The sequence below is a fragment of the Candida tropicalis genome, assembly GCF_000006335.3.
Source record: "Candida tropicalis MYA-3404 genomic scaffold supercont3.3, whole genome shotgun sequence".
NCBI lineage: Eukaryota > Fungi > Ascomycota > Pichiomycetes > Serinales > Debaryomycetaceae > Candida > Candida tropicalis.
The window spans coordinates 1225040-1248274 of record NW_003020055.1 but is presented as its reverse complement, the minus strand read 5'-3'; the positions used below and the strand labels follow the sequence as shown (position 1 = coordinate 1248274).

Below are 23235 nucleotides of genomic sequence, written 5' to 3'. Positions count from 1 at the left end.
AGGTATTTTCGGTAGTGTTTTTTTTTATATAGTAGTTATTAAATAAAGTTATAGTTGCAAATTTATTAATATATTTCTTTTTCTTTTTCTTGTCAACATCTTGTCACATTTGAATGATGAATCAATTGAACATTGATGACTTTTTAAAGATTTATTAAACCTTTGATCCGAAATCTTAATAAAATTTAAGAAATTTTGCCAATTCAAGTTTGGAACAATTTGTGTTTATTGTACTAATTTTTCCAGACATCATGAACTCGTATTTTGAGGATCAGAATTCTTTGAAATGGGAGGAATTCTAAACCATAGCAATAATCAATCACGATTCGAGTGCTATTCAATCGTGATCAACAAAAACGAATTTATGTGTAGAGAGACGCCCATACGAACCGGCTGACGGGAGACGGCTAACTTGAAAACGGGTTAGAATGCGAGGAAGGTGAAATTGATATTAGAATGTATTGGACAATGCAAATAAATGATAGTCTTTCTTATCGTAGTTCCCCCTCCGTCCGCTTGAGAGATTAACTTTTATTTACACATTGTGACTCAGCCTTCGATGTAAATATTATTATGGGTTCGTAATCGAACAGGAAAATCAGGTTCTTCGTTAAAGCACTTTATTTGCTTTTCTTGCTTTTTGTGGTAGCCTTGGTGGATCTGTGGAAGTGCGGTTCGAGTACTACCACTACCACTACTACGGTGCCATATTTCCAGAGATGAGGCAAAAACAAAAAAAAAAATAAAATAAAATAAAAACAGGGGAGATATTCCTAATACAGTAAGTGCGTGCACGGGAATAAGCGCACGGGCGAAACAAGAAACAAGAAAAAAAAAAGTAGCAAAATTATTTAGTGCTTGAGATCAACACCGCTGTGGCTAGACATTCCCATCAGATTCGGGAGGGGGGAGAGAGTGTGAGAGTCGTTGTTCCTTTGGGCGAACACGTCGTCCTCCCCCAATGTTCATGCCAAACGATTGACACAAAATATAGTAACAATATAAGGACACATGCTGCGTGTGAGGTTAAAATGCGCTTGAAAAATTACTCACAGTAAAAACAAAAACAAAAGAAATATCAAAACACTTCCGGCGGACGAAAGCCTTTGCGCATGGCTAGTTATCTCCGCACCACTATTAATAATTTCGGGTAGGATAATTTTTTCAACTAACAATTTTTACTTTGCTCAGTTTTACCCGTGAGGATAAAAATTTCCGATGTGTTATTGTGAAAAAAAAATAGAAATAGAAATGATTAAAAAGCAATTTCTTGATTGGTATTACATTACGTTTCAGTATAAATATAAAATTAGTTTCCCGAACAGAGGGATTACATTCGTTGATTTTATAATTTTTTTTTTTTTTGGTTTTTAGTTTCTTAATTATTCTGTTTAACTAACTAATATTATTTGCTACTATAGTTATAATTACAATCTTATAGACTAATCCACGATGTCAGATTCCAAAACATCGAGTCAAAGGGAGTGGGATCAACTTGAAGATAATAGAGATTCTTCATCAGAAAACCACTCCATTAATGAGTATCATGGTTTTGATGCTCATGCAACTGAAGATATCCAGAATTTAGCAAGAACTTTGTCTCATAATTCATTCAAAGATGATTCTTCTGCTGGGTTAATGAAGTATTTAAGTCACATGTCTGAAGTCCCAGGGGTATCGCCGTTTGCTGAAGAAGAAATAAATGAACAATTAAATCCTGATTCAGACAAGTTTAACGCAAAATTTTGGGTTAAGAACATGAGAAAATTGGTTGATTCCGATCCAGATTATTATAAACCATCGAAATTGGGGATTGCTTATAGAGATCTCAGAGCATATGGTGTGGCTAATGATTCCGATTATCAACCAACTGTCACAAACGGTCTTTGGAAAGCCATTGTTGAAGGTATCAGATTTTTCCAAAAAGAAGACGAGTCAAGATGTTTTAATATTTTAAAACCTATGGATGCTATTATGAAGCCAGGTGAACTTACGGTTGTCTTGGGTAGACCAGGGGCCGGTTGTTCTACATTATTGAAAACCATTGCTGCACAAACTTATGGGTTCCACATTGGTAAAGAATCCAAAATTACATACGATGGGTTAACCCAAGATGATATCAAAAAACATTACCACGGTGATGTCATCTATTCTGCCGAAACCGATATCCATTTCCCACATTTAACTGTTGGTGATACTTTAGAGTTTGCAGCTAGATTAAGAACTCCTCAAAATAGAGGTGAAGGAATTGACAGAGAAACATACGCTAAACACATGGCTAGTGTTTATATGGCCACTTATGGTTTATCACACACAAGAAATACCAGCGTTGGTAATGATTTTGTCAGAGGTGTTTCTGGTGGTGAAAGAAAGAGAGTATCCATTGCTGAAGCATCCTTAAGTGGTGCTAATATCCAATGTTGGGATAATGCTACTAGAGGTTTGGATGCTGCCACCGCCTTGGAATTCATCAGAGCATTGAAAACTTCTGCTGCTATTTTGGAAAGTACCCCATTGATTGCTATTTACCAATGTTCCCAAGATGCTTATGACTTGTTTGACAATGTTGTCGTTTTGTATGAAGGTTACCAAATTTTCTTTGGTAAAGCAAGCAAAGCTAAAGAATTCTTCCTCAAAATGGGTTACAAATGTCCACAAAGACAAACCACCGCTGATTATTTGACTTCTTTAACTAATCCAGCTGAAAGAGAACCATTGCCAGGGTATGAAGATAAAGTTCCAAGAACTCCTCAAGAATTTGAAGCATATTGGAAAAACTCTCCAGAATATGCAGAATTGATCAAAGACATTGACAACTATTTTGTAGAATGTGAAAAATTAAATACCAAAGAAATCTACCATGATTCTCACGTTGCAAGACAATCCAATCACATTCGTCCTGGTTCTCCATACACTGTTTCATTTTATATGCAAGTTAGATATGGTGTTGCGAGAAATTTCCTTCGTATGAAGGGAGATCCATCTATTCCCATATTTTCTGTTTTTGGTCAATGTGTTATGGGTTTAATTTTATCATCTGTGTTTTACAATCTTCCACAAACAACCGGTTCGTTTTATTATAGAGGGGCATCTATGTTCTTTGCTGTTTTGTTCAATGCTTTTGCTTCGCTTTTGGAAATTATGTCACTTTTCGAAGCCAGACCAATTGTTGAAAAGCATAAAAAATATGCTCTTTATCGACCATCTGCTGATGCTTTGGCAAGTATCATTAGTGAGTTGCCAGTTAAATTAGTGATGTCCTTGGCTTTCAATCTTATTTTTTACTTTATGGTTAACTTTAGAAGAAATGCAGGTAGATTCTTCTTCTACTGGTTAATGTGTGGTTGGTGTACTTTAGTCATGTCTCATTTGTTCAGATCAATTGGTGCTGTTTCCACCTCACTTGCAGGTGCCATGACTCCAGCCACTGTTTTGTTGTTAGCTATGATTATTTACACCGGTTTTGTTATTCCAACTCCAAATATGTTGGGCTGGTCTAGATGGATCAATTACATCAATCCAGTTGGTTATGTGTTTGAATCACTTATGGTTAATGAATTCCACGATCGTGAGTTTGAGTGTTCAACTTATATTCCATCCGGTGGTGCCTACGAGTCTATTCCACGTGAAAACAGAGCTTGTTCTGCAGTTGGTTCTACTCCAGGAAGCAGCATTGTTAATGGTACTGATTATTTGGCTCAGGCTTATAGATATTACAACTCCCATAAATGGAGAAACTTGGGTATCACCATTGCTTTTGCTGTTTTCTTTTTGGGTATTTATATCTTTTTGACTGAATTTAACAAAGGTGCCATGCAAAAGGGTGAAATTGTTTTGTTCCTTAGAGGTTCATTGAAGAAGAGAAGAAAGGCAGCCGCTGACAAAAGCAAAGATATTGAAACCGGTAATGTTGTTGAAAAAGTCAATTTCCAAGATGTGGCAGAAGCTTCTAATAGTGAACGTATGAGTGAAAAGGGTTCCATGGGCAGTGATGAAATACCAAGCAATAGGGAAATTTTCTTTTGGAAGAATTTGACATATCAAGTCAAGATTAAGAAAGAAGATAGAGTCATTTTAGACCATGTTGATGGTTGGGTTAAACCTGGACAAATTACTGCATTGATGGGTGCATCTGGTGCTGGTAAAACCACTTTGTTGAATTGTTTGTCTGAGAGAGTCACTACTGGTGTTATTACTGATGGTGAAAGAATGGTTAATGGACATGCTTTGGATTCTTCATTCCAAAGATCTATCGGTTATGTGCAACAACAAGATATTCATTTGGAAACATCCACTGTTAGAGAAGCTTTGAGATTTTCTGCTTACTTGAGACAATCAAGTAAAATATCCAAGAAAGAAAAAGATGAATATGTTGATTATGTGATTGATTTGTTAGAAATGACTGACTATGCTGATGCATTGGTTGGTGTTGCCGGTGAAGGTTTGAATGTTGAACAAAGAAAGAGATTAACCATTGGTGTTGAATTAGTTGCCAAGCCTAAATTGTTGTTGTTTTTGGATGAACCAACTTCTGGTTTAGATTCCCAAACTGCCTGGTCTATTTGTAAATTGATGAGAAAATTAGCTGATCATGGACAAGCTATCTTGTGTACCATCCATCAACCTTCCGCACTTATTATGGCTGAATTCGATAGATTGTTGTTTTTGCAAAAGGGTGGTAGAACCGCTTACTTTGGTGACTTGGGTAGAAACTGTCAAACTATGATTGATTATTTTGAAAAATACGGAGCTGATCCATGTCCAAAAGAAGCTAATCCAGCAGAATGGATGTTGGAAGTTGTTGGTGCTGCCCCAGGTTCTCATGCTAAGCAAGACTATTTTGAAGTTTGGAGAAATTCTGACGAATATAGAGCAGTTCACGATGAAATCACCCGTATGGAAACTGAATTGGTTAAATTACCAAGAGATGAAGATCCAGAAGCTAAATTTAAGTATGCTGCTCCAATTTGGAAACAATATTTATTGGTTACTTGGAGAACAATTGTTCAAGATTGGAGATCTCCAGGCTATATCTATTCCAAATTGTTCTTGGCTATTTCATCTGCTTTATTCAATGGGTTCTCGTTCTTCAAAGCCACAAACTCGTTACAAGGTCTTCAAAATCAAATGTTTGCTATTTTCATGTATTTCATTCCATTCAATACTTTGGTGCAACAAATGTTACCAGTTTTTGTCAAACAAAGAGATATTTATGAAGTTAGAGAAGCACCATCCCGTACATTTAGTTGGTTTGCATTTATCACTGCCCAAATTAGTTCTGAAATTCCATATATGACAGTTGTTGGTACTATTTCATTCTTCTGTTGGTATTATCCTGTTGGTTTATACCGTAATGCAGAACCTACTGATGCAGTTGATCAACGTGGTGTTCTTATGTGGATGTTCCTTACTGGTTTCTTTGTTTACACATCAACCATGGGTCAATTATGTATGTCATTCAATGAACTTGCTGATAATGCTGCTAATTTGGCCACTTTGTTATTTACTATGTGTTTGAATTTCTGTGGTATTTTGGCAACCAAGGATGCATTACCAGGATTCTGGATTTTCATGTACAGATGTAATCCATTCACTTATTTGGTTCAAGGTCTTCTTTCTACTGGTTTAGCTAATACTGAAGTGACTTGTTCATCTTATGAATATGTTACAGTTCAACCACCTCTGGGTCAAACTTGTGATAATTTCTTGGGTCCATATGCTCAAGCAGCAGGTGGTTACTTTTTGGATAACAGTGATGGATCTTGTTCATTCTGTCAAATGCGTAGTACTAATTCTTTCTTGACTTCAGTTAATGCTATTTATAGTGAAAGATGGAGAAATTTTGGTATTTTTGTTGCTTTCATTGCTATTAATATTTGTCTTACAGTGTTCTTCTACTGGTGGGCTAGAGTTCCAAAAGGTACCCGTGAAAAGAAACATAAAAAATAGACGTTTTTCGTTTTTATATATAATTTAATTTATTGAGATAGATAGTCGTTTTATACATATATATATATATATATATATATATTATACCATTTAATTTTAATTCGATTGAAGAATGAATTTCGATAATTTTTCAAAATGTATAAGAATATGTATTATTAAAACAGGATTGTTTGTTCTTATTATATATGTGTATATAAGATTGAAACAAAATATTCTACAGGTAAAAAATATAAACAAAAGAAAAGAATTAACAAATGTAAATCAATAAAAAAATGTATGGATAATTAGTTATCTCTAATCCTTGGAGACATCTCTACCAAATAAGTAAACTTTAGCCCAATCCAAAACAACTAGCACTTGGTTCTTAACAGATAAACACATGTAAATATAAGCAGATCTCCAGAATAAGAAAGTCAAACTACCACCAGCACTAATGTTTGACCAATCACCCCAGACCAAATCAGCAACAGCCTTTTCAGAACCAATGTAAGCCAATGAACCTTGATAATTGTAAATGAAATGTGGCAAGTTCTTTTCCAATCTAGCCAATTTCTTGCTTAAAGTTGGAACGTTATCTTGTTCAGTAGCACGACCAATAGTGTATTTCAAAGATTCAACTTGGTGTAATTTATCAAAATAGTTGGCCAAGTATTCACCTTCTTGGAAAGCAACTTGAGCAGTTGGTGGGTATTTGGTAAAAGTACAGTCACCCAAGGCATAAATGTTATCAGTACCATCGACTTTCAAATGTTGATCAACCAATAAACCTCTTCTGGCATTCTTTTGAGCATCAACTTTAGAAATCAAATCATGAGTGAAGTTTCTTGGAGCATTACCGGTAGCCCAAATCAAAAGACCATAAGGAATTTGGATGGTTTCAGTGGATCCGTCTGCATTCTTGTGGTTAGCAATGACTTCTTTACCGTCAACTTTTTTAATCATGGTATTGGTCATCAAGTTAATGTTAGTGCTCTTGAAAACTTCTTTGGTATATTCAATCAATTTCTTGTTGAAAGTGTTCAAAACATTTGGCAAAGCTTCAACTAAGGTAACGGTAAGTTCATCGGCAACTTCTGGAACCCATTTCTTCAAATCTTGGTCAATGTAATCTTGGATTTCACCAGCAGCTTCAACACCAGTTGGACCACCACCACAGACAACAACAGACAACAATCTCTTTCTTTCTGGATCACCTTTTGGTAAAATGTTAGCAGCTTCAATAACATCCATCAACTTCTTTCTAATAGCAGTAGCGTCACTGACTTCTTTCAAGAAAGTAGAGTTTTCAGCAACACCTGGAATACCAAAAGTGGATGGTTGGGCACCAACACCAACAACCAAGTAATCATAGTTTAAAGTGGTGGTGATTTCTTCAACACCGGTGTATTCAGAAACAGTGGATTTAGCGGAGGAAGTGTCTTTACCAGAATGACCAGAAACAACAGTAGTACTTTGTTTAATAGTCAATTCATTCTTTTTTGGATCAATGCTGGTAGCTTCAGCTTCAAGATAGATAACTTGACCAGGGGTTCTTCTAGTAACGGTTCTAACAGGTTCAATGATGGATCTCAATTCAACGGTACCAGTTGGGACAGAAGGCAATAATGGAGTGAAAAGGAAATAGTTTCTTGGGGAGACAATGACAACGTTATACAAGGTGGTATCCAAGTTTTTCAACAAAGAAATGGAACCCCAACCAGAACCCAAAATGACCAAAGTTTTCTTTTTTTCACCATTTGGGAAGAATGGAGTTTGTTTGACTTGGTCAACTGGTTTGGATTCTTGAAAAATCTTGTAACCAACAAATCCAACAGTACCAACGACAGAAGCAACGGTACCGTAAAAACTGTATTTAACGATTCTACCAATCAAAGAGCCCTTTGATTTAGTTGATGCAGAAGTGGAATATTTTGAAATATTGGATTTGAACAATAATCTCGAATTGGCTACTGATCTAGTGGCAGCCATTGATCTGCCACCATTAACCAATGATCTTGAAAACATTGAAATAAGGAATAGATAAAGGTTGGAAAGGATAAAATCCTAAAGAATGGTTTGCTTTCTACAAAAAGAAGAAAAAAAAAATATTAGAAAAATTAGAAAAACTCTTCAAACAAAGATTTCAAAAAATGAACAGAAGAAGAAAAGAAGAAAAAAAAAAATTTCGGACAGATGATAAGAGTTTTTATATGATGATTAACAAAGAGGGAATTAACTTCTTTACAATCTTTCCCTTTCCTTTACCTTTTCCATTCTTTCACCCGAAAGTCGCTTTTAATTTTTGTGTACCAGATGAGGCAATTTAAAAAAAAAAAATTAATGCAGAATGTAATGCACAACCACACCACCACCACCACCACCACTACTTCTTTCTCCCCACTATAAACTACGACAGCGACTACCACCAGTCACGGCGCCAATTCAATGCGACATTTTCTCGAACTAAACTAAACACCAGCCAAAAAAAAAAAAGTCCGGCACAATGCCCATGCACAGCACAACACAGATTTGAACTTCTGTCGCAGTGAGAAGTCAAAAATTTACTTTACTTCATGGACACCTAAAGTCCGGTTTATTACACAGTATAAAGAGGGGAGTGAAATTATCAACTCATGCAGATAAATTGGTCAAACCTAGCGATGGGGGACACAGAGAGAGACATTAACTGGGCACCTCTAAGAGAATCAAGAAGAATGTCGTCAATGGGGGGTACCTGTTACTCCACATGTATACTCCACTCGTTGGAAAACATCTCGGATATTCAGTGTCCAATTCTGATCCATGATGGAAAAGAACCTGGAAGAATCGAAGCGAAGAAATTAATGCAAGAGATTGCACTTTTTTTTTAACGCGGATGTTGCGCACACCAGCGTTCATGATTGTGTGTATGTGTGTATATACTGTTATTATTATATTCACCGCAACCTTAATCAAAACGGTTCTCCACTTTCACAAAGGGACACAGGAGAACAATCTATACAATTCTATTCATATCTTCACCATTGCAAACCAATGAGAAACAAGAAAAAGATAATTCACTCGGATCAATTTCACAACTACTTGTTCTTTTCTTCATTTATACTTTCTTGGTTGTCGTGCTAACACTTTTTGTACACTTGACCTAAGGAAAATTTTTTAGTGACCTTAAAATGCAACTCAAACGATAGGAAAAAAAAAAAGAAAAATTTTTTTCTCTCATTTCAATCTATTTTTAATGTGCAGATGAAACAAAAAGAGAAAGAATTGAATTTCCCAATACCGAACCAAGGTCATCTTTTTGCATCTATTTCATCAACCAATCATGAATTGACAGAACCGATATCTCTGACACAGACCCATTAAAGCACACTCAAGAATTGGTATATGTTTATTTCATTATAAAAACCCACTGACTCTTTCTTCTTCCCAACGATTCAATTTCTCCTTTCTAAAATGATACAACTTCCGGCTGTTCTTAAAATTTTCAATCATAGTACCAAAACTTTCATCGGATATTTCGCTGCCGTGCGATCTGTCATTAAAATTTTTGACAATGTCTAAACTTTCTTGGTTGTTCTCTTCAATGAGTTTTTTAAACTTTGCTTTCAAGTTATCCTGATTGAAATTGGACGACAATAACTGGTATTGATACGTTTCAAGATTGATAAACTCTTGATAGATTATATTTATACTCTTGATCTGCTGATTGATCTTGTCAATCACTTTTTCATAATCCTTGATCAATTGACTGTATACCACATTCTCTAAAATATCATCCGCTTGTTGCAAAGTCCTGACAACTTCCTGTTGTTTAGTTGAGTAAGCCTCAAGTTGTCTAATATACCCTTGTAGTAGTTGTTTGTTGTCTGAGAAATCTTGTAAATACGAGGTGGGTAATGTTTCTACTGCTTTTGGTAAAGGAAATGCTTTTAATTCATCAAAGGTCAATTGTTTAACTGGTTGCGGTATCTTTTGCCGTGTCTGATCAAGATGGATATCCGTCATTATACTGGTGGTTGTTTTTTGTTGTCGTCGTAATAGTGAATGTGATCTGTTGCCATTCTGTGGCCAAAAAAAAAAAATATTAGAATACTTATCAAAGGAGGGAAAAAGAAAAAAATATCACTAGAGGTCGTGTACACGCCGTCAAATACCAATCCATAATTACGAATTAATATATTAAGTCTTCTATAAATAAATAATCTAACACCACTTTTATACAATATCAGTGGCATTCTTTCTTTTCAACTTTTCCAAGTTCTTTTGATCACGTCTGATTTGTTTGGATTCTATTCTTCTGTCAGCCCATTGTCTGATCTTTTCCCCATATAAATAACAGAAAATTGGGAATGGAACACCAAGTAAAATCCCAATGAATGCACACATAGTATTGGCCCAGCCATATCCTAATGCATGATACATTTTATTAGCAAAAAGTGGGAAAGTGAACCCAAATAATGATCTGAATAAAGCAGCAGCGGCAACTGAACTGGCTGCATATCTTACATTCATATCAATCAAGTAATTTTGAATGGTTTGAAAAACGCAGACCAACCCCATGGCAAATATGGCACTTCCAATTCCTGGCATTATCCAATGAAGTTTACGTTCTGCTGACCATCCAAACCAAATCAAACCAACTGGGATAAATATCGAGGATGCAATTAAACATGGTAATCTGAATTCAGGTTTAGCAACACCATTGTTCTTGGCAGTTAAATGGCGATAAACTTTACCAACAAGATAAGTCCAAAATAAAACCCCCAATATGAAACCAACACCCATTGGAATATACATTAATCCAGTTGTACTTTTGCTGTATCCATACTGTTCTCCAAAAATTTCTGGAAATGTAACAATCATAAGATACATAAATCCATAAGTGAAAGCCATGAATGAACCTAATCCGACAATCATTGGATGGGTAAATAATAATTTAACCGGTCTAACCATACAAAGCCAAATCTTGCCTAATTTACTTTCCCCATCAGCAATCTCATAAATTGTGTGTAAATTGTTGTTACCTGTTTCTTTTCTAAGTTTGTTCGCTTTTCTTTTAAGTAAAGTTGGTGAATAAGTTTCTTTAAAGAAAATTGTTGCACTAACGGCAACAAACCCATTAAATATTGACAAGACATAGAATGTCCATCTCCATTGTTTATGATCAACAATAAAACCAGAAATCAAAGGAGCAATAACTGGTCCTAAAAGTGGAACCAATGAATATGAAGCCAATGCTGCATTTCTTGATTTTGCATCAAACATATCAGATATAACACCAGCACAAACATTCATAGGTACACATCCAAATAATCCACCAATGAATCGACATACCATCATTTGAGCAGTGGTTTGTGAAAAGGCGCATCCAAGATTAAAAAAAAATGACATCCAACAGGAAATATCAAGAATTAATTTACGTCCAATATAATCATGTTCTGATAATGGGGCAATTATTAATGGACCAAATGCCCATGCTAAGATTTGAATAGATACCACCATGGATTTGAGAATTGGTGATGTGATATGAAAATCTTCTGCAATAAATGTCATTGCTGGAGATAACATTGAAGAAGACATGGGAGCAACAAATGCGTATAACGATACAAACCCAAGAAGAATCATTTTTGTTTTAAAAGGCCAGTTACGTGGATCTTCTGGATCATTAGAACCATTCCAAGTGATTAATTCTGGATCGATTTTATTAAATTCTTCTCCATGTTGAGTAATAGGAACATCTATATCTTGAATGGTTGTACTAAGATCAAGATTGTCACATTCATTTTCTATTCTACTTTCTAATTTAGATAAAATAGTGTTTCTTGTCTGGGTACGCTGAATTTGAATTTCTTCTTGAGGTAAATCTCCATAGATGTGGTGGATAGAGTAGTCATGATTCTCAGTAGATTTATAGTTTGATTCTCCTGTGATGTGTTTTCTAATAACTTCTAATGATTTCTTAGAAACAGAGCTTCGTCTTGATTGCGAGCCAGTCTTTTCTTGTTGTTTTTCGTAGTTTGATACTGTGAATTCCAAAACGTCATCATCATCATCATTATCATTATCAGTAGTAGTAATATGAGATGATAAAGTTGATGAGGTTGTTGTTGATAAATCTTGTTGGTTTAGTTCAATTGAATTCTTTTCACTCTCACACATTGTTTGTATGTTGATTGATTTAAAATAAGGACCTTATTATGATAGAGGAAATCTCATGTTGTATTTATATCAATGGTGATAAATCTTGTGTAACGTTCTAAAATTGCTAAAAGGATGTAATCCTGTTCCCTTTTGAAAAAATTTTTCGCAGCTTAATTTTACCGATTTGGCATATTCTCGGTTATTGATGGTGGGGCAAACCGAATGCTAACCATAGAAAAAATTTCATTACACACTCGCAGACGCGTGGACTCGGGCAGTCGCGGTAACAGCCATCGCACGGCATGAAATAATCTCGGTAATGTATGTATTTATCAAAGAATATCAACTATAGAATAACCGCATCATGATCTATGGCATAAATGCGGCAATATTTCTCACTTTCTAATTTAGCACATTGAACATTGGTAAGGTTGACATTATCTACCAGTGTAGATGTGACATTTGTATCAAATAAACTTGGTAGTTTTAAAATATAATCTAATAATCCTTTAACATGAACTATTCTAACATCTCTATCCCCTGATGATAATGTTACACCCATACGATCAACAAACTGAAAACTGTTTCTATTTCCTTCGAATTTATTATATTTCAAATCTTGTTTGGTGTATTTTTTGTCATTCTGGGTTACCGATTCTATTTCCCAATATGCTATCGAATTCGGGGTTAGAACATTTCTACCCAGACATTCTCCTGAAATACCAGGAACTATACCTTTGGTTTCATCTGGATACCATGGTACTATTTCGGCATTAAAATCAAAATACCCAGAAATGTCACTTATTCTATAGGAGTACTTCTTGTCGACAATAGTATAATCTTCAATTAGAAGAATGAAATTGGGTCGATACATTGAATCACCACATCCACAATCATTTAAATGTGTTCTTGCCCATCCCACATAGACTTTTCGGTTTTCAGGAAGTTTAAATATAGAAGACAAAGAATCAGGAATTAGTTGAGATGAAAATATTGGCAATTGGATCAATTGGGTACCACCTCTTAAATCTCCAAAATAATTATAATCTTCTTTTTCGGATTTTTGTAATATACTACAAAACCCTGAATAGATACTACATTCTAAAACTTCTAATGGTTCAAATGAATAAACAAATTTCATTGTATTCTGAGATTCTGATAAATTCCCCATTAACGGTATCCAATTTTTTTCAATATGGGCAAACTTCATTTTTCTTTTTTTCAAAATTTTCAAATCATCTGAAAATGGTAGATATAAATGCATAACTCTTTTAGTTAAGTTGAAAGTTTTCATGTTGAATACAATTATTGGTTCAATGAAACCTAACGAGTTACGACGGATTGACACTCGAGGATCTTCTGGACCAAAATAATACCTGTTGGAGTATGGTTCTAATTCATAATCAAAAGGAATTGGCAAGACATATGGGAAACTTGTTTTCTTGAAATTTAAAAATCTTTCAATTCTTGTTCCATGAAATAATCCTTGAATTCTGGATGTGTCTATTGGGACAACTTCTTCAAATGGAAATTCTAAAGTAGTCCCATCAGGTAATTCGTTCCAATTCGAATCAAATATCTGGATATACAAGAAACTAGCAAATGACTGATTTGGTATTTCACTTGGTGAATACAATACCCTACTAACCATATAATGAATATTATATTCTGGTAACCAAACTGATGAACCACCAAATCGTAACCATTTCTTTTCTTCTCCATTACCAGATAGTATTTTCGAATCACTTGTTGAATCCAAATCATTCCAAGTCTTTTCTTCCAAGAATGGGTCAAAATGTTTCTGTGCCAGTTTTATCAACTCAGAATATGATTGTATCGAGTGAAGTTTTCTTAAAAATACCAGTAAGTCAAAGGTGACGTGTTTTTCATTGGAAACGTAAATATCTTTTTCAGCCTTCAAATCATTGCATACCGATTTGGTAGCATAAAAATCACCAAACGTTTGTAACTTCATTGGCAGACTGTTAATCTTAATTTCATCAAGATATTTACTTGAAAGTGGGAAACTTTCAAATATATTATATTTATTAATTCTAAGTAACTTTTTCATATATTTTACAGTCATTTCACCTGATATTTTCATATCATTACTTTGTGGTTTGTACATAGTTGTAATCACTTCCAATCGATCTAAATCATTCAAGTAATAAGTAACTCCAATTACAAATGATAAAATCATTAAAAAAACAACTGAAATAAAAACACTTAAACTCACCTTTGTGGTTTTTAATTTTCTTAACCAAGATAACCATCTTTCGCTTAGTTTTAGTACCATGACCTTTATTCGTTCAATCATCTTTATTAACTGAATGAATTTTTTTGTGAAATACAAATTAAATTAAACAAAAAAAAAAAATCACCATGGAATGGTAATAAAACACAGGTATAAAGTTCTGTTTCTTTGTTATTGTTGTTGTTTTTTTAATTTTTTTGATTTTTCTTTCGTTTTCTTTACTGTTCTATTCTGTTGATCTTTAAAAGTTTAATTATAATATTTATTTCTCTCCAAAGAAACACATGTTGACATTTCATTTTGATACCGATGCAATATCATGCAAGTTCTCATACCAGCTTGTCATTTTCAGTTTTTCCCATTTATTTCAATAACACTTTTTTGTACATTCAGGAAAAACGTTTTACTACCAGAGACAACGGTAAGGCATAAAACGGGTATAATCACCTGTAATAATTGTACTTTTCTACTTGCAGACTTTAAATTAAAGATGATATTTCTTAATTAATGTCCTCATGAGTAAGATGCAGTCAGTTAATAATTTATTTTAGCACATTGAAATACCAATTACTTTCTTGATCATCTGGGATTAAGAGGGCAGCCAGTCTTCTTGTAGTCACACGATATCTTGATTATGGAAAATACAGTTACTTACTAGGCTCGGTTTTGTCGTGATTTTCTAGAAACAACAAGAAAGCCTGGCTAGCTCAATCGGTAGAGCATTTGACTCTTAGAAATACTAGTCATCAAAAGGTTGCGGGTTCGAGCCCCGCGTTGGGCTTTTCTTTTAACAATTTTTTTTGTTCATAATACGAACTCGAGATGTCTATACATATTCATCTTAGTCCATTTTTGGTACAATTTATGTTAGAATGATGCCAATTTGTATTAATAAAGTAGTCTACAACAAGTTTATGTCTGTTTTAAAAACATCCACAAAACTTATCATAACGGAAAACTAATGAGTAGATTATCCCACGATGATCGCACCGAGTTTACAACTTTTTTTGCAACTATGCTGTGACGAAAGGCAACTCAGTAAAGCTATAGTAATAATCAGTAGTAATATTATGACACCTTTGTTGGAAACCTATCCTTAGTAAATCTAAAGTTACAGGTTTAGGAGTTTTTCATATGTTGAATCATTGCTCACAGTGAATGTTATGGGTGAATTCACGTGATTTGATACTGAAATTTTCATCACACGTATACCGTATTTCTTCAATTTTCTTGTTCTGTACAGCTCACTACCTACGTTGACAATAACAAAAAGACTCAAACTTTTTTCAGATGATAATTGAAGTTGATACCATTCCGATTTTTTTTGTCTTAAATTCTGACAAAATTTTGCAGTAATTGATTCAATAAATGAGAAAAAAAAAATAGAAATCCTGAATCAACTCGCCCGAGTAAGAATTTGCCTTTTCTTTTTTTTTTTCTGTCTCCGAATTTGAATTCTTGTGTAATTCGCCCGAACAGATGTCAAACACAATCAATTCTATTATGAGTTTTAATTATTGCTGTACGTTTGATTACTACATGTGGCATAAATCCGAGAAAGAGAAGGTCGTGTGTAGTGTAATATTATCTTCTAGAAACAATCGGCAGTGTTTTTCGCATCTCTCGCTTTAATTTTTATTTTTATTTTTTATCATCCGTTACCCGATAAGTTCCACTAACCGCATCTTGTAACATAGAATGAACTACAAAAGGAGTTTAATTTGGCACATTTCATTCATTGATTAAATTTTTGCAATACTACCATCATATCATCATCATTAAACAATGTCCTACCCTACTGTTCCTTGGAGATCCTGCGCTGATTGGAAACAAATGCTTCATGGTTTTTGGCCAGGCAAGCCAAAATATACTGAATCCCTGTACCCTGAATTGAAAGATAAAGTTGTAATTGTTACTGGTGGTAATACTGGTGTCGGTTATGAAACTGTCAAATCTTTGGCTGGATCAACCAAATCCAGACTTTACATCTTTTCCAGAAATAAAGAAAAGACTTTGGAAGCCATTAAGAAGATTCAATTGGAAATAGCTAAAGAGTATAATGTCACCAATAGAGAAATAAAATTTATCCAAATTGATTTAAGTGATTTAACTAGTATAAAACCAGCTGTTGAAGAGTTCTTGAAGTTGGAAAACCGTTTGGATATCATTATCCATAATGCTGGTGTTATGACTCCACCTGTTGGATCCGAAACCAAACAAGGTTATGAATTACAATGGGGTACTAATGTTTTAGGTCCTCACTTACTACAAAGATTGTTAGATCCATTATTTATTAAAACAAGTGAAACAAATCCTGCAGGTTTGAGCAGAATTGTCTGGGTTGCTTCTACTGCTTATATGGCTTGCCCACAAGGTGGTATATTTTGGGAGAATATTAAATTTGACAACTTGAAGTTTTCCAAGAATCTTCAAGTTACTCTTTATGGTCAAAGTAAAGCTGGTAATATTATTCAAGCAAGAACTTGGTCAAGAAAACATGGTAACCCTAATGTTATTAGTTCATCCATTTGTCCTGGTTATTTAGACACGGAATTACAAAGACACTTAAATCCAGTTGAAAGAGCAGTTTTATCCTGGTTGTTATCACCAAGAAGATACGGTGCTTATACTGAATTGTATGCTGCACTTTCTCCCGACGTTAAGGATGGTACTCATGCCATCTCATTTGGTAATCCAGCTCACATTAGAGAAGACTTGAAATCTGATGCTATTGGTGATAGGTTATGGGCTTATCTCGATAAAGAAACAGAACCTTATATGTAACAAATGATATAGTTCCTGAATAATAAACACGACCGATTCTTATTTTTTTTTTAGTGGAAGCTAAATTTTAACGTCGTATGGTACAAGTTATTTAAGTACAGTCGTTGCAATTTTATTTTGTACTAGTGTGAGCATAATTTTCAGATCAATGAGTCAAAATTATTTGCACTATTTGCAAAGAAAAGTTCATATTAAGGCGGTCTGTATTTTTGAAACTTGTGCGCAAAAAATGTTCATACTAAAAATGTATGGTTCAAATAGAATTAATAGCAGTAAACATACTACAATAACAATTACGGTTGAATTCTATATGTGATTAATACAGTACCGCATTAGTAATAGTATTATGTAGTTATAATTTCAATTGATGGAGTTTTGCCTCTGATTTCTAGTAATTTGCAGAAATTGGGTCTCAAAGGTGAAAATATCAAGGGATGTTCCTTGGAAATTTATCCCTCGACGTAAACTGGTCGATAATTTTTTAATTTTAGTCGACAATTACGGCGAAAAAAACGCAAGATTCAAAAAAAATTGAAATAAATTACAGAAATGCTGTAATGATACAAATGTGCAAATTTAGCACTATTAATACCTTTAAGGATATTTGAACAATACTAGACGAATGTATTCACCTTTGATGACTTCCACAATAGATTCAAGTGACAGCAAATTGATGATATCATACTGGTACCACTGAAAATATGCCATCAGTTGAATTTTGTATGGGGAGAAGAGATTCAAGTCAAATTTTGAAATTTTTTCGTGCGTGAACCTATTTGAATTTCACGGGAATAAATCAATCGAATTCCTGATGAACCCCTTTGGGAATACTAGATGGTCTAAAAGTTAGAAAATAAATATAATAATAGTATATATGTGTCAATATATATATGAATATTCTAATGAATACATTTTTACCGGTCTGGATATCGTAATTATTGAGTTATTTAGGAAAACCATAATTCCCGATAAAAAAAAGATACTTTGATTTTTGAAGAGTAAGGATGGATAGATAAGTCCACTAATTGTTAGCCAATCCGTTCAGGAGTGAGTATGGTAGTATTAAAGGGTGATATAAATAACATCATGTTGTTTAAGCAATAAGAATCAAGCTAGAACCAATAGATCTAGCAAAACATGTGCAACTTTATGAAATTACTTTAGTTTATAGAATAAGGAGAATAATTTCCTGTCGTCGCATTTTTGGAAATTTCTGTAAAATTAATGAAGTTTCTTATTTTCCACCTTTTGGCAACTTTTGGGCAACCTTATAATGTTACTATTTTTCAGCAACATAATGAAGTTTTCAGCAAACTAAAAAGAACATCGGGGGTTCTCACTTTAGGTTATTTTCAAAAGTCTTTCGCAACTTTATAAATACTCCTGTTCTTCCAAAATTTCGCAACGAAATCAATTGACTGGTACTTCAAATAATAGCTTTGATCATATTTTTGTTATTTGAAAAAAGTGGAAACCACAACAATATCGATAAACAATATCGTGGAATACTATGAATCTTCTTATAGACTATCTTTATATATAAAATAGTAACAAATATACATCAGCGGCAATTAACGAAACTATACTGTATCGGTATAAAAATCCAGACTATACTTCATTCTCCAAAGGGGTGGACTGTAGGTAGATTTGGAAGAAAAAATTTACCTTTTGAATAAAGTATTAGTAGTAGATGGTTTGAAATGAATCAGCATTACAAATATTTGCATATTTAAATTGGCTATTAGTTATGTTCAGCCTATTCTCGACGCACAAACTCTGCAAACTCTTGAATTTAGGTCCATGGTTCGTACGAAAGAATCTGAAGAAGAAAAAAGAAGAATTCTAATATCAGAAAGAATGAAATATACAATACATAAATCGGATTCTGGTTCATTACTATCACTATTAGTACTTACCAGGACAATCTAGTATGTTATTCTTTTATTATATCATTGAGTTAAATGCATAAAACCCACAATGGATCATGTTTCCAACCAGTACAACTGAAAACATTCCATTTATTACATTTTGTATGGGAAAAAGAGATTCACGTCAAATTTTGAAATTTTTTCGTGCGTGAACCATTTTGAAAACTACGGAAATAAACCACTTGGGTTCCTGATCAACACCTTTGGGAATACTATATGGACAAAAAATGAGAAATATAATATAATAATAGTATAGATATAATGCTATTTACATTAATATTCCAATGAATACAGTTTGAGCTGTCTGGATAGTGCAATTACTGATTTATTTGGAAAAATTATAATTCCCGATAAAAAAAAGATTGTTTGAAATTCCAAGAGTAAGATTGATAGATAACTACACCAATATTTATCCAATTGATTCAGAATGAACTTATATAGCATAATTTATCACTGGGAATCACATGCCATTTTCAAAATTGCAAAAATCGTACTAGAAGAGAAAAATGTTGCAAATCGTGGAACATTTGCATGTCGCACTGTGACGACCATAGAAAACAGAGATGTAAATGCTACTTTTTTCTGAAGCATCCAAATATTCCACAAATTTGGAACATTCAAATCTATGCTGAATTGGTTGGAATATTTGGACATTTTAATACAGAGCACAACCATTGGAATATAGAAATACGCACTAATTACGACATTGAAAATCAGTGAATTAGTGCACAGAATATTTGAATATACAGATATACATGACACAAACATTGGAAAATACAAATATACACCAAATCAGAAACTTAAAATATATGATCTATTCAACGGAATATTTGAATATATAAGTTGCAACCATCAAACCCATAAATGTAATCATCCATCTTCTGTCTCTTTTTACTCAGAATCTTGACAAATAGGCTATCTTGATCGATTTCCATTACAATGAAATAGACTATTATGATTCATTCACATTGTATTCAGATGGAATAGAAAATCTATATTTTAAAAGGAACTATCCAAGAGTGTCTAAAATCTTCCATTTTTTTCTGTATATCAAAGATCGATTCTCACTACATTACAAATTTACCACAATTTTGTATGGGGAAAGGAGATTCACATCAATTTTTAAGATTTTTTCGTGTCTGGGCCAAAATTAAAACTACGGGAATAAACCAATCGACAAGCTGATCAACCCCTTAGGAAACACTAGATACCCCAAAAATCAGAAATATAAAATAAGAATGGTATGAAAAGAATACTATTTATATTAATATTCCAATGAATACAATTTGAGCGGGTTCAGTATCATAATTATTGAGTTATTTAGAAAAATTATAATTCCCGATAAAAAAAAGATATTTCAATTTCTCCAAAGTAATAATTGACCATCAACTCCACCAATTGTTATCAAATGTGTTCAAGAGTAAGTGTGGTAGTGTTAAACACTGATACAAATAATGTACCGTTGTTCAAACGACGAATATCGAGTTAGAATCAATAGATCTAGCAAAACATGGACAACTTCATGAAATTACTTTGGTTTTAAAAATAAGGGAAATAATTTCCTGTCGTCGCATTTTTGGAAATTTTCATAAGATTAATGAGGTTTCTTATATTCCACTTTTTGGCAACCTTTGGACAACCTTATGACGTTGCCACTTTTCAGCAACATAATGATGTTTTCAGCAATCTTAAAAGACTACCGCGATTTCTCAATTTTGGTTATTTCAAAAAGACTCCCTCAACTTTATTAATTCACCTTTTTTTCCAAAATCTTGCAACAAGATCAATTGATTGGTAATAGCTTTCATCATATTTTTGTTAGACAACAATATCGATAAACAATACATCGCAATACTATGAATACTCGGATAGACTATCATTATATATGAAATAGTGACAAATATACATCAGCGGCAATTAACGAAACTATGCTGTATCGGTATAAAAATCCAGTCTATACTTCATTTCCCAAAGGGGTGGACTGTAGGTAGATTTGGAAGAAAAAATTTACCTTTTGAATAAAGTATTAGTAGTAGATGGTTTGAAATGAATCAGCATTACAAATACTTACAGATTAAAGTTGGTTATTTGTTATGCTCAACCTATTCTCGAAGTGCAAGTGGTGCGAATTTTTAAATTTAGGTCCATGGTTCGCACGAAAGAATCCGAAGAAAAATAATTCAAGTATCGAAAGGAATGACATATATAATGTATAAATCAGTTTCTGAATCAGTGATTCCACTCCTAGTATTTACCAGAACCATATATTATGTTATTATTTTATTATATTATTGAGTCAAATGCATAGAACCCATAATGGAACATGTTTCTTACCAATACCACTGAAAATAAACCAAATTCTACTTTTTGTATGGGGAAAAGAGATTCACGTCAAATTTTGAAATTTTTTCGTGCGTGAACCATTTTGAAAACTACGGAAATAAACCACTTGGGTTCCTGATCAACACCTTTGGGAATACTATATGGACAAAAAATGAGAAATATAATATAATAATAGTATAGATATAATGCTATTTACATTAATATTCCAATGAATACAGTTTGAGCTGTCTGGATAGTGCAATTACTGATTTATTTGGAAAAATTATAATTCCCGATAAAAAAAAGATTGTTTGAAATTCCAAGAGTAAGATTGATAGATAACTACACCAATATTTATCCAATTGATTCAGAATGAACTTATATAGCATAATTTATCACTGGGAATCACATGCCATTTTCAAAATTGCAAAAATCGTACTAGAAGAGAAAAATGTTGGAAATCGTGGAACATTTGTATGTCACGCTGTAACGATCATAGAAAACAGAGGTCAAAATGCTACTTTTTTCTAGAACATCCAAATATTCTACAATTCTGGAACATATAAATCTATGGATCTATGGAACAGACATTTAAATCTATGGATATATGGAGGGAAAATTTCTACATACAAATGCGCACCAAATCAGGAACATGTAAATCAATGGTTTAATGTATGGATCATTGTGACACACAGATATAGGGCGCGACCAATGGAACATATAAATGTACAACAAAAAGTGACATTCAAAAATATGGTTTCAAGGATGTAATATTTGAATATTCATATATATTTATTTTCGGAATGTAAATTTATAAGTTACCGCCATCAAATTGATGAATATAATCCACTGTTATCTGTCTTTCCTTATTCAGAATTGTGTCAAACTGATGATCTTGATTGATTCCCATTATATTCAAATGTATTATAAAAAATATGTCAAAAAGAATTGTTCAAGAGTGTCGTAAATGATTCTTTTTTTCTGTACAGTGTTTCTACTTTCAAAGAAATTATTAATACTAGTGTGACAAATTTAATTCATAGTAAGAGAGATTAATTGCTCATAGTAGATGGAGTCAAAATGTTACACCAGCAGTAATAATACTTTCAAACCAGCTGCCCTATTTTTTGTTCATACCAAATATCATACATTTTTAGTATGAACAGATAGCGATCAAGGAATACGAACATTCATTGCGCACTATTATCAAAACTATTGGCCGAGTTTATATGAACTTTTCTTTGCAAACAGTGAGAAATAAAACTGCAACGACTGTATTCCTTTTTTCTTTAAATCATAATTTCAATAATCTACGTACTATCATGAAGCAATTTATTAACATATCCAGAAGATACCTTTCATCTACTAGAATCAACAGTCAGGTCAATTTGACATTTTTCACTAAAGATAATTGTATGTTGTGTACCAATGCGAAGAATATTCTTCATGGTACTTTAAAATCCCCAGATCTCGCCAAAGTTCCAATAAAATTGACAACTATAGATATAATGGATCCAAAGAATCAAGAATGGTTTGATAAATATTGTTACGATGTTCCTGTATTACATGTTGATAGACCAGATCAACCTAAACCAGTTAAATTCATGCATTATTTTTATGAAGAAAAATTGAAAGAAGAGTTTTCCAAGTAAGTAAATAGAACAGTATGTATGTATTAGGATTGTAAATAGTTCATAAAAACAAAAAAAATAGATAACGACAGGTAATAAAATACTCAACATTTGCATTGATTTCACCAGGGTGTTTATCCAGTAAAATGAATCTTAAAGTGCACTGGCAAATCTGAAAAAAAAAAATCAATCAAAAATACCAACTCCACCCAAGATTAATAATCAACTCTTCTGGCATAACTCATAC

At 33.3% G+C, this 23235-nt stretch overlaps 7 protein-coding genes and 1 non-coding gene across 8 annotated transcripts; 4 read left to right on the top strand and 4 right to left on the bottom strand. All coding sequences in view use genetic code 12, as the record gives it.

Moving 5' to 3' along the window:
• Window positions 1-1452: 1452 nt before the first annotated feature.
• Window positions 1453-5949, top strand: CTRG_02606 (pleiotropic drug resistance family ABC transporter; the record flags this gene model as incomplete). Its single annotated transcript, XM_002548263.1, has 1 exon — window positions 1453-5949. The coding sequence occupies one exon, from the start codon at window positions 1453-1455 to the stop codon at window positions 5947-5949; it is 4497 nt and encodes a 1498-aa protein (XP_002548309.1).
• A 294-nt stretch (window positions 5950-6243) lies between these two features.
• Window positions 6244-7953, bottom strand: NDE1 (NADH-ubiquinone reductase (H(+)-translocating); the record flags this gene model as incomplete). Its single annotated transcript, XM_002548262.1, has 1 exon — window positions 6244-7953. The coding sequence occupies one exon, from the start codon at window positions 7951-7953 to the stop codon at window positions 6244-6246; it is 1710 nt and encodes a 569-aa protein (XP_002548308.1).
• Window positions 7954-9324: 1371 nt separating this feature from the next.
• CTRG_02604 (ESCRT-I subunit protein) lies at window positions 9325-9933 on the bottom strand (the record flags this gene model as incomplete). The annotated part of the gene is made up of 1 exon (XM_002548261.1): window positions 9325-9933. One exon carries the CDS (start codon window positions 9931-9933, stop codon window positions 9325-9327), a length of 609 nt encoding a protein of 202 aa, XP_002548307.1.
• A 210-nt stretch (window positions 9934-10143) lies between these two features.
• CTRG_02603 (uncharacterized protein) lies at window positions 10144-12087 on the bottom strand (the record flags this gene model as incomplete). Its single annotated transcript, XM_002548260.1, has 1 exon — window positions 10144-12087. The coding sequence occupies one exon, from the start codon at window positions 12085-12087 to the stop codon at window positions 10144-10146; it is 1944 nt and encodes a 647-aa protein (XP_002548306.1).
• A 328-nt stretch (window positions 12088-12415) lies between these two features.
• On the bottom strand, window positions 12416-14386 carry BMT7 (Bmt7p; the record flags this gene model as incomplete). Its single annotated transcript, XM_002548259.1, has 1 exon — window positions 12416-14386. The coding sequence occupies one exon, from the start codon at window positions 14384-14386 to the stop codon at window positions 12416-12418; it is 1971 nt and encodes a 656-aa protein (XP_002548305.1).
• A 633-nt stretch (window positions 14387-15019) lies between these two features.
• On the top strand, window positions 15020-15104 carry CTRG_06433. Its single transcript has one exon. It is a non-coding gene; the product is annotated as a tRNA-Lys (tRNA).
• Window positions 15105-16108: 1004 nt separating this feature from the next.
• CTRG_02601 (uncharacterized protein) lies at window positions 16109-17107 on the top strand (the record flags this gene model as incomplete). Its single annotated transcript, XM_002548258.1, has 1 exon — window positions 16109-17107. The coding sequence occupies one exon, from the start codon at window positions 16109-16111 to the stop codon at window positions 17105-17107; it is 999 nt and encodes a 332-aa protein (XP_002548304.1).
• A 5479-nt stretch (window positions 17108-22586) lies between these two features.
• Window positions 22587-23009, top strand: CTRG_02600 (uncharacterized protein; the record flags this gene model as incomplete). The annotated part of the gene is made up of 1 exon (XM_002548257.1): window positions 22587-23009. One exon carries the CDS (start codon window positions 22587-22589, stop codon window positions 23007-23009), a length of 423 nt encoding a protein of 140 aa, XP_002548303.1.
• Window positions 23010-23235: the final 226 nt, after the last annotated feature.